The sequence below is a fragment of the Geospiza fortis genome, unplaced genomic scaffold (genome assembly GCF_000277835.1).
Source record: "Geospiza fortis unplaced genomic scaffold, GeoFor_1.0 scaffold203, whole genome shotgun sequence".
Taxonomy (NCBI): domain Eukaryota; kingdom Metazoa; phylum Chordata; class Aves; order Passeriformes; family Thraupidae; genus Geospiza; species Geospiza fortis.
This window is the reverse complement of record NW_005054385.1, coordinates 1,555,814-1,567,625: the sequence shown is the minus strand read 5'-3', so window position 1 is coordinate 1,567,625 and position 11,812 is coordinate 1,555,814. Positions and strand designations below refer to the sequence as shown.

Below are 11,812 nucleotides of genomic sequence, written 5' to 3'. Positions count from 1 at the left end.
TAAACATTGAAATGATTACCAAGACTCTTGCTGGAATCATTCCAGAGGGAAATTAAAGTCTTCATTCAGGTCAAGGAAAGAAGGGAAAGCAGATGGCTAGCTGTAGTTGCAGTTAGGTTGACTGCTGCAAGAGATTGGAGACGTGGGTGGTTGAGCACCTCACATGCATGACACACACTTCCTCAAGTGCACAACAGCCCTTTCAGAACCCCTTGATGGAGGTAAGGAGTGTCACTATGCCACTGCAATTTGATCAAGCACAGTTCACATGTCCACTCACTGTGACCTCTTGGCCCTTCCTTTCATATTAGTCCTCTCTCATTAAGCTTAATTATTCCAGCTATGTGTTTTAATTGCTGTACTCAAGGAAGTACTTCTCTTCCTGTTGGCCAGCCCATTATAAGCAAGCTATGTAACAGGCCTGCAGACAAAAACATCTTGTTTTTCTTGTTTGACAGCAAGGGACAGATCCCAGCTATTTCATAGACAAATGACACAGACTGCAGTCACTGCCTGAGGGGCAAAACTTCTTCCTGAAACCCTTATTCCCAAAAGAAACCTTTCTATGTTGTTTTTTCTCTGCCATGTACATCAAGTCTACCAAACATTCAAGTCAGTTGGCTATCTACCCACTTCCCTCTTAAAGGCATCTTTGCAGATCATTGGATCAAAGCAGCAAATTCTGTTCATGCAAGAAGGAGACCAGAGAGTTTAATGAAAGCATGAATGCTGTGCTACTGCCTGGCACACAGCAAATACTGGCCTCACACCTTCACACAGAAAAACAAACAAGAAAATGCACCTAGCCAGCTCTCTATGAAGTATCATTACTTAATACTTGTGGGAGGGCATATGCCCTAGGCTTTAGCAAGGATACTCATACCCATTCCATTTGGAACAAAACATTTGCTATACCTAGGCTTATTAAAGACTGAAACACCCACCCTGACCTTGCCTGCTGAAGGATTCAAGCCAGTTACCATCCTGAACTAGGGTTCTCTCCTCCCAGGGTTCCTAGGAATATAACCAAAACAAAGCATAGGCTTTGCTTTCCATCACTTGTAATGGCAAGGACCAACTACAGTCAAATTCTGGTATAACTTTGCATTTGAGGACTATGTGTTGTTTCCTTTAAAGAGAAAGTTTACATAGCATGATGATCCTCACTGCGTATTCCTCAAAGAGCCAAGCCTTAAAGATCATCTTTCAAATTAGGCTATGCAAGTTATTTTCATCACAATATGCCTACATACCAGTTCTTGGGAGGGGAAGATACTGCAGCACAGGAAGCCGAACTCACTGCCCTTTTAATAACTGCTTTGCACTGCTTGCTTCAGCACAAGAGGTATTCCAGCTATTCTGGTCTTTCCAATCACAGCTTGAATTTCCAGTCACTGTCACCTGAATTGTCCAAGGCTACTGCCAAGTATAATTTTACTAAAAAACTAAACGAAGTATTAAGTTAAACTCAACACACAAGCAGCAAAACACCACTGACCGTACCTTTCCCCTGCAACAACTTGGTCTGGTCTTGCCTCAGCAGAAATACTGTATGTTGTAGCACACTCGCTTGTTTGAAGATAGCGTGTGTTCATAGTGCATTCTTGCTACAGCTTCATTTTATTCTCTCCTCACAAGTCTGTTCATAGCACCCACCACTTGGGGTAGTGCTTTCGCATTTACCTTTGAACAGTTCAAACATGAAGCTGCACTTCTCTTAGTCAAATAACCAGAACTATATGGAAAATATTTTCCATGTTCTTCTCATTGCATAATCACAACTCAGAACTTACATCCAAGAAGTGCCTTGATGGCTCACTCTCAAGTAAAGGGTGTGGCCACTTCTTGGACTAGAAAAATCTTGTTTCAAATTAGGAACATATACATTAAGCTTTTCAAGGCCCCCAGTCCTCCAGAGCCATCAAGAAATTCATGCATGCTTGTGAAGTGAGTGTAAGACTGAGTCATGGGTGAGTTTCCTACCACAAAGACAAGAGGCTCATTCATTCCACATTGTCTGCATATGCAGTAGGAAGTCTAGGTTTTCCATGAGTGATATTCAGTGAGCAGCACAGCTCACTAAGCTGTACTCACTACAGCCCCACTCCCTTCTTCACCGAGTTCTTGTACAGGACATCCAAGCCAGCAAGGAAGCCATTTTGATACAGTGGAAGAAACACCATTCCCTTGGTTACGGTGCCAAGAGTAGGTGAATGGCAGATATAAAAAGGCTGGGAAGTCAGCATTCATCCAGACAGCCTGAATCAAGATTGGAGGACTACTGAGTCCAGTTTACTGTCCAACACAGTGTCAAATGTGTTCTGAGAGTGCAACGGTGCAATCAAATGAAAATTACAAGAGTACATAAATCTAAAATTCTCTTGACCATAAGACATTACAAGTTTTACTTCTTCAGTCATTTGTTCCAGACTAATGCCTAGGAACAAAGCAGCCCAACTCAGACTAAACACACTTCTTTACTAATAGAACCAGAAGGTACATATACAAATGGCAAGGTAAATTGAAAAGGCAAAAAGACAGCAAGTCCAAGTCCTACCTTGCACTTCCATGGTAGGATTGGTATAATGTTCTGGAAGGACAAGTCTTGGCTTTGAACTCTATAATGCAGCTTGAAATATTTTTAAAATCTTTTAACTAAAAAGATGTAATGAAAGAAAGAAAGGAGTATCCCACCCAGTGACTACTCTCTTTTCTCCAACTCCTCTTTTGGTATTTGTAAACTAGATTATGGCATAGTGACTGCCATCTGAGTAGGGCGGCAGCAGACTCCTCCTAAAGCAGCTGTCATGGATCCCAAGCCAACAATAGATGAGGTTGCCTTTGAGAAGTCTTTGTACACAGACAGTACTCTTTTAACAGCAAAACCTGACACTCACCTGACATTATGAAATTCTTAAGCTTTTTGTTAAACACACAATAATATCCAAAAGTGAAGAGTTTATATTTTATTTTACTCATATACATGGACCAAGAAGATAGTTTGCACCATTTAATCTAGCTAGCTTGTTTATTTTTTTTAAGTAGAAAAGTTGCAGGCTGTAATTTAGCCAAAGCAGTCACACTTCAATGTCTTCATGGCTGGAGATTAGACTAGACTTTTAATGGTCTCTTCCAGCTTCTCTTTATTGGCCCCAGAGAACTCCTGCACCTGTAAAGAGATCGATTTTTAGAACTGCATTCAATGCTTCTTAACATTAGTTGCATAGAATCCAGTCACATACACACCTATTCAACTCTGCTAAAAACTCTCAAAACACAGAGTATTTTGCAGATGTTCATATATTTATTTCCTACTCAATTCAACTCATGCAAAAGTTGAGACAGAAGACTATTAAACTTCACCTCCAGACTACCATTAATCCTGGGTCACTATTATGTTAGACTCAAAAAGAGGCTTGAAGGGATTCTGAAGGTCCCCACATATCAAAGGCAGCTCAAGGTCACCTTGACTTGCTCAGGACGCTATCAATCAAGTTCTGGAAGGACTATTCCAAATGACCTACCCCTGTGCCTGGCTTCTCCTGTGAGAACTGATCTTCTTGCAACTTACAGAGCAGAAAGATAGAGGCAACATTCACCTGCTGTCTCAAAAACTGCAGATCTGTCCTCCTGTATCTACAGGGATGGAAGGCAGAGAGAAGACTACACTACAGGCCATGAAACTGCTTGCTTGATACAAAAAGCCACACATTGACTGTCACACTGTAATCACAATTCTTCCAATGACATCGTGAAGTTGCAGAAGTTCAGTCTAACAGAACTGTCAGAGGTTCATACTGACCCCATACTGAACTGAAAGTCACCCTACCTGTGACACGCAACTATCCAAGGTGCAATTCCATCACCTTCAGCCACGAAACTTACACCCAAAGCACTATTTTCCTTCAGAAAAGCCTACCTTCAGCTTGCTTAGCAAACTAAAAGCCTAAAGACAACACAATCAGCTCAGCAAGTTCATGCAGAGACCTACCCAAACTACCCTGCACAGGCAGCCCACTGTGCTGTCAGAGCACAATCTGCATCCCATCTCATCCATCTCTTGGCAGAGCAGACAAAAGAGGTCTGCTCAATCCTTAAACAGGGACAGGACCTTCATATCAAAGGTTATACAGCCTCTCTGTGAAATAAACGAAACAGCTGCTTGTTGTATATAACCTCGACCAGGTTAGAGACTTCTGTTTGGGCAGGATTCCATAGGCACCTATAGTCATTTCTCTCTTCAAGACAAGCTGCACCCAGATAACAAACACTGGCCAAGTAAAAGGCAGGGTGCTAGGCAGATAGACCAGCAGCCTTAACACAGACATCTCACCCCACTGTCTCTCATGAAATTGTCTGTAAGATTAACCTGTAACTAACTCAGTTCACTACCTGTGAACAAGACAGTTTGCATCACCAGTTAACTACTGGTTACATCTGCTGTGGTACTAAGATGAACTTGCTTGCTCTCAGGAGTGTCTTAATGCTAGTGGTACCATAGAGACATAATCAAGAGAAAGCAGACTAAGTAGTCCAACATTGCCAATCTTCTTTCAAGTGTTTATCTTGCCTGCTCCAGTTCCAAAAAGGCAGAGCCTACCTTCTTTCCATTCTTGTAGAACTGGAACGTTGGCATGCACTTCACATCACAGTGTGAAGCAACATCCTGGAAGAGACAAAAAACCATCTTCAACTGGGCATTCTTAAGTATGTTATATTTAGAACCCACTGTAGCTGACTTCGGTTTAGTTGACAGGGTAAAGCCATTGCTGTTCAAGACAAAGCAAAAGAACTTCTGCTAGTTCATCACTAGCAAAACCAGTGCAGGGTTAGCATCTCCCTTAAGTAAGCCTTAAAGATCCCTTCTTCAACACTTAATTCATGCAATAGCAAAAACCTTAACCTGTACTCTGTGCTTGGAAAAAGACAGACTTCCACATCAAAACAGATGTCTGCTTGTAAGACTCAAGAGCCCTGTGGCAACTCTTGGGCTTCCATGCGATATTTTTCAAGTACCTATTTGACAATGTTGAAACTGCAATACAGCAGACATTATATTGCACTTAATTCAAGACCTAATTTCATTTTTAATGAAAGAGGAAAAAGTGCCAAGAGCTGTGGAGGGACCAGACAGATCAGTAGGTTGTGAACCTTAGGTTTAAGGAAGATTGCATCAAAGCAGCTTAAGACCTTAGACTAACACTCCCTCCCAAAGTAAAGGGTCACTGCTTCCAAGTTATCCAACACATGCCATGGGACTTCAAGAGTGTTGATAACCAGCAGATAGTTTGTAAACTAATTCTTTCCTAAATCCCTGTGTTTCAATTTTAAGTTGAAGTAAACTCTTGGGTTTTTTTTCAGATTTTGATTCAAAATGTGTGAAGAATTTTGAATTCTTGGCTGTCACTTGCATGGAACTCCTTAGCTGTCCACCTTCAGGACCACCCCAGACCTTACCTGGGCATCATCCACATCGATTTCTATGAATATCACATCACCATACTTCTCACACAAACTCTAGAAAGAAATAAAAAAAACTATGCAGTTACAGTGTCCCAGGAAAGCTTCCTGAAAAGATGCATTTGTATAAATGGAAAGGCTGGTGCTGCTTAAACTGCTAGTGAAACATGCTTTATCATCTTAAAGCAGCTATTTTACCACCAAAGCAAATATTTTCTGTTCTGCTGCGGACTGTTTCTGGAGGAGTCTGTGGAAACATGTTCTCCCCACAAAGACCCAAAATATGCTAAGACATAGGTGGAAGGCCTTCTCTTGCAGCCTTCAGCTAATCACCCAAAGATGCTACAGCTTCTCATACCTTATCAGGAGATAACACGGCCACCTAAACGCAGCTGGAGGAGTTACATTAACCATGTACAGAAGGTTGCAATGCAACTGGCAGGTCTCCATGCACCCAGCACGCATGTAAGCGCCAGGACAAAAGCTCTACCTCATATTAGTTCCCAGCTATATCAACGGTCAGTCTATTTCACTTGGTAGTCTTAAAAACAGACACTTCTGCAACTTTGCAGTTTTCCAGAAAATGCTGGCAATCACATAAGGCAAAAGAACGTTCCTCCATGTTCAAGCAACACAAACATTTATATACAATTTAATGCAGAAATAAATCCAGAAAAACTACTTACGTGGAAAAAGGGCTTGATCATTTTGCATGGTCCACACCATGTGGCAGAGAAATCAACTACTATAAGCTTCTCACCAGCAGATTGCAGTTCTGCCTCAAATTCAACCTACCAAAAAAAAAAAAACCACATTGATGATTTCCCCCTTCTTTCCTAAACATTATAAGATTAGTGCTGGCTTGCTCTCAGACCTAACACACTAATCATTATGGCAAGTCTTAAACACTTAACTGGGTTATTTGTACCATCATGTGCTTCAGTATGAATTGTTTTTATTGGTGCTAGCAGCAGTCAGTGTCCTATGTCTCACCAATTAGAAAACAATCATAATGCTCAAACTCACTGAATTGTGGAAACAAGCTAGAAATTCTCTACTCATGATGCTCAACTCTGACAGCTCTGTGTTATCCCCAAAATATGATCCTTAGAGATTTTATAATCCATTTTCTCATTTCATCTTGGCAGTAAGACTTTCATCTTCATCTGGAACAGACTTTCATCTGCAGAATTTGGAAAGGACAGACACAAACCTTTGTACAGTCATCCACTCTGGTGACTTTTCCAATCAATGGCTAACATTAAAATGATATTGTGTGTTTTACTCTAAAGCATGTTTTTGAAAGCAACCTCATAGGATAGTTATTTTGCTAAGTGAACCCACATTTGACACCATTAGCCAAAGCAATGCTACACATACAGACTACACAAGTAAACACCCAATACTTATTCTGAGTCTTCCAGTCTGTGTTGCACTTAGTCACACAAATAGTCTATGGACAATATTTCTTGGAACTAAACATCTTACATTACTCATTTTTGCTGGTCAAAAAGAGAATGCTTTAACAGAACTGAAAGACATTAAAAGCAATAAATACTTGCATCCTAGCAAAAGGCAAACAAATATCTAAAGGAGAAGCAGAAAGTGCTGATCACCTACATTCTGATATTGTCTATGTCAAAGAAAGTACAAGCCACTTCAATAATTTTCAACTTTGTTGTCTTGGCAATCAAGCTTCAGGAGAGCTGTTGGTATAAACTTCAAAAGAGAGCTACTTTAGTCCCTCCCAGCTTAATGGAGCAAAGCACTGGAATCCTGTCAGCAACAGTGGACTAAGCAGTATGGTTACTGCCAGACGTACATGGGGGGTTAGTTTTGCAGCACAGGGGTTAACTAATTCATACCTGCTTCTGCAATCAGCCACAATAAGCTGCAACTCGACTCCAGTAAGCTAAAGAATGCCACACAGTTGAGGAGCCAAAGTCAAACTGGACATGAATATATTTAACAAGGAAGCAGGATTATGCATACATAAGAATGCTCACGCAGGATATCTATGCGAAAGTCTTCAGAGCTTCCTGTAACTTCAAATACACTCAGCATTACATCTCCCGGTTAACAGACTTCTTCCCTCCCCACATAGCTCTCTTCAGAGGCACATAGGCACATGGTGGTTTTTCTATCCTTGCATCTTGGACAGTCACAGTCTACTCTGCTACAAAACCAATAGCAACGCTCCACACCACCTACTCTCATTCTGAAAGAGACAGGAACAGTCAAGTTTTCCTGTCTCCCTAGGTTCCCCTACTCCTGTACTGACATAATATGCATTCCTGTACCCATTCCCACCTACAATGTTGAAGTGTTCCTGTACACAGCAATCCACACTCACTGCTCTCTCCCAGTACTTATATCATAAATTCCTCAATCAAGCTTCACTCCTTTTGGCCTTGAAATCCTGCTACTGATTTTTGATATAGCTTCTCAGACCTCTGCATTGTAAGAGCACCACTCTATTGAATCCACTTCCACCGCTGCCAGTTAGACCATCCTATTTTAACCCCTAAGTCTCCCGTCCAGCTGCATAATTACTGTGTTCTGTAAAAGGAAGCCAGCTTTGGAATGCGTTCATCATATGGCCACACACCTGAGGTTTGTTATTGCACAGAACAAAGGGAAAGTGGGACAGCATCATAATTACAGCTGGTCACATATACCATTCACCACTGGTGACCTGGTCCTGACTACAAATCAGGTGTTATCCTGCAAATCATCTCTACTATCAGCCAAAATTGTTGCAGGACAGTGAAATAAGATGCTGGGTCCAAAGGTGTTACCCCTGCAAGTTAAAAAATATCAACATACTGAGAAGTTCTGAAGGTTTTTCTAGTGAGCTTAATTTCCCTGGATGAAGGAAGACAGTAGCAGGCACAAAACAAAAAACAAGCTGCTTGACCAGTCCAACCGACTTCACTAGTTGTCTTTAATGTTAACTATAAAGTGACAAGCTTTTTTATGAAAAACTAAATAATCTCTGTTACCAGAAGGGGAACCACCCATCACAAGACTATTTGTCATGCTTTGTTAAATAGCATTTTCTCCAGGTAGCAGCTCACTGGGGGAAACCTCAGCTAGCATGCTGGTCAATATTGATTGGTTTGCTCTTTGCGGTGATGGTGGTTTTTTTGGGTTTTTTTGGGTTTTTTTTTGGTGTTTTTGTTTATTTGTTTGTTTTCCCTTAAATATTTAACTACAACCTCTTTCAGCACACACAAGACCCCATTTTACTTGTATTGTCGTCCAGCAGAAAAGGGCATGCTACCTCCAACAAACACATTGGTAGCAGGCATCTGTTCCCAAGGGCCAGGTAAGAAGCTCTAACAATGAAAGCCTCTAGTGGCCCAGCACCAGGTAGAGCTCCAAAAAGGAGGCTGCTGGCCTCCTTCAGATGGCGCTGAAAGGAGGAGTCTGCTGCCCTCAGCAATAGATAATACAGGCCCACACTATCTGGCTTATTTGATTAAAGCTTGGTTGTAAACATTATTTTCAACACATATCAAGTCACCCTTGAACTGCCCAATCATCGGCTGACTGCCAATGGTTACTATGTAATTTAGTGAGGCTTTTAAATACAGAAGCTAGCATAAACAAAGCAAAGGTTCAACTGCCTGAACTTCCTAGCACAGGCCACTTATAAAATTATCACTTATAGCAAAAGCTGCAATTTTTCAGCCTTTTCTTTAACTTAAATAACAAGAGAGGCAGCTAGAGTGAAAAGGAAAGCTTTGGCAGCACCAGCTTTTTAAGTTTATACACTCCATTAGCTTTGACTATAAAAGACAGTATGTCCCATGGTCAAACCCTCTTACAAGTTATACTAGTCACTTATCTCAGGGCCACTAAAAAACGACCAATGCAGCTCCTTCTGTAGTGCTATAGCAGCTTCTACAGAGGGATCAGTCAAGCACCCTGAAAGCAGACATTCTTCAGAAGCTATTTTGTTTCTGAAGAGGTGTGCAGGGAAAAGGGCCACCTCTATCTAGCTCTCACTCACAGAAGTGCAGACAGTGCAAGAATGGGTTTTCCCCTTTGTATCCGAGAAGAATACAAACCTGTTTTACTGAAAACCAGAATTAATCCAGAAATCCCAGATGCACTGTGCTTGAATACTCTGGGTGTCACTGATGCTAAAATGCTGTTGTCAGCAGGACGGTTGAGCTCACACTGTCCATGAATGCGTAACCAAAGGTCGCTTTAACTACAGCAGACTACTAAACAAGGCTCATAGTTAGGAGGATAGTCGAAGCCTAGCTAACTTAGAGCACAGTCGGATTTGACTTGCCATGTTTAACCTGTTCCCCTGTGTAACAAAACCCTCGACCCTTACACTAAAAGTCTGCCCCTTCTGTGCCGCCATAAACAGAGAAGGAGGAAGAGATACAAAGCAGAACAACAATTCCGGGTTGCGGAATTCACACACCTTTCTCTCTCAAGGACCTGAAAGTTGAGCCATTTCGTTCCTCTTAAGGAGCTTCCGGCATTCGCCGGTTTTTGAGCTGTGGTCACAAGTGTTAGTTTGTATATTTATGTATCAGATCCCAACACTTCTTCGGTCCAGTGGGAGAGGTCTGACACGCCTTTCATTTTTAAAGTGAACTGGCTGTAGAAGAGCACAGCCTAGAAAACAAACTTGGATGCGTGAGACTGGAAAGACAGAGATCTCGAAACAATTTGAGGTGCAGATGTGTGGGGGAAGGGGCAGGTCAGGCCTGGCTCTGGTGAGGCAGTGCATTGCCCCACACCCCCCATCCCTAGAGCCCATATCCCAGACACACGGCGTCCGCCAGTCATGGGCACACTGGAGGCAAGGGGTATTTAAGGCCAAACAGGCTGCTAGCATATGTCTTACCCTTCCTCTTGGAATTTCTATCAGCTGAACACCGCTGGGACCCAGCAGTTAGCAGCTATATGTGCCCTTTTTAATGTCTTTTCTGTGTTATTCTTCTTCTAATTCTCTTCTCCCAGAATTTTTAAGTAACTTGAAATCAAACAGGTTTAGAGTTTGCTAAGCTGAGGGGGTTAAGTTAATGCTTTGAGAAGTGTTTTATGTTGACTGAATGTTGCAGTACACCTTTTGCCAAAGTTTCCTGATTTTCTAAAGTTGCCAGTAAAGTCTTTTTTGTTGTTTTGACCTCTTGAGGATATCTTTGACGGTATTTCTCCCGTGTCTAACTCAGAGTATAAGAACAACTGTAAGCCCTGTTAAAGACCTGCTGAGCAACTTTTTGGGGCCTTACAGGATGCTCACACAGCATCACTTGCAGATGCCTCAAAATGAGATCAAACTGATACTTGCACCAAATTTCAAGTTCAAATGGTGAGACTAGCCCAGCAGGATTTTTCCTGAAATGAAGAGCTTGCTAAGTTTGCATGGAGAATATTTTTTGAGACTTGGGTTCCTAAGTTACAGCTAACAAATACTCCATTGTTGTCTATCAACCACATCAGCTGCTGTGCACAAGACCACATGCTATTTCACCACCAGCAGGGTATTCTCCTTGTGTCGGTCTAGGCTTTATTACTATTTTGTATCTCAGAGCCACAGATGTGTTTGCATTCACAGAACCATCCAAACAGTGATGTGCTGCATTAGGGTTGTGACTATGTCAGACAGCACCATAACAAGGGAAATACTTCTTATACCAGCAACTCCTGCTGTTTAAGTATGGGGAATGGGCTCTAGCAGCTCCTTTCAAGTCAGGAATGGATGAACTTTTCCATTATGTCCTGCTCCGAAATGCAACAGAACTTAGCCCAAACTCTAAGAAAGCCACCTGGTCCCCTACACACTAGCAGTACATAAGGCAAATCAGGACTGCTAAATTAAGGTACTGAATCACAAAATCAGTTAGGTTGGAAAAGATCTCCGAAATCATCGAGCTGCTCCAAGCTGCGACCCAACACCACACTGTCAACTACCCCATAGCACTCAGTGCCACGTCCAGTTCTTCTTTAAACATCGGCGAGGATGGTGACTCAACCACCTCCCTGTGAAGCCCATTCCAACGCCTAATCACCTTTCAGAATTTCTTTTCAGAAATTTCTCCTAATGCCCAACCTAAATCTCCCTTGACGCAGCTTGAGACTGCGTCCTGTCCTCCTGTCGCTCTAGTACCCTACTGTCCGCTTGAGAAACGGAACGTTTTCCTTAAGACTTTAAAGTGCTATGAGCAACAATCTGTCATAACGTGAAATTGCATCACCTCCCCTGCTCATGCCGACTCCCCGAAGCCCCAGGTCGCGCAGTTTTTTGTTCCCCCCCCTCCGCTCTGGCCGAGCCCTCCGCGCGGCTTCCCCCGTTCGCGCCGCATGGGAGAAGCAGGCTCCGCCT

General features: G+C 42.3%; 1 protein-coding gene across 1 annotated transcript in view; it reads right to left on the bottom strand.

Annotated features, from left to right (window-relative positions):
* Positions 1–2,945: 2,945 nt before the first annotated feature.
* The window catches only part of TXN (thioredoxin), a 15,104-nt gene continuing 6,237 nt past the window's right edge, over positions 2,946–11,812 (bottom strand). The window contains exons 2-5 of the mRNA XM_014308785.2: positions 6,147–6,251; positions 5,458–5,517; positions 4,601–4,666; positions 2,946–3,169 (exon numbers count right to left, since the gene is read on the bottom strand). Coding sequence (XP_014164260.1) covers positions 3,107–3,169; positions 4,601–4,666; positions 5,458–5,517; positions 6,147–6,251 — 294 coding nt within the window. The 3' untranslated portion in view covers positions 2,946–3,106. The remainder of the gene's footprint in view (positions 3,170–4,600; positions 4,667–5,457; positions 5,518–6,146; positions 6,252–11,812) is intronic.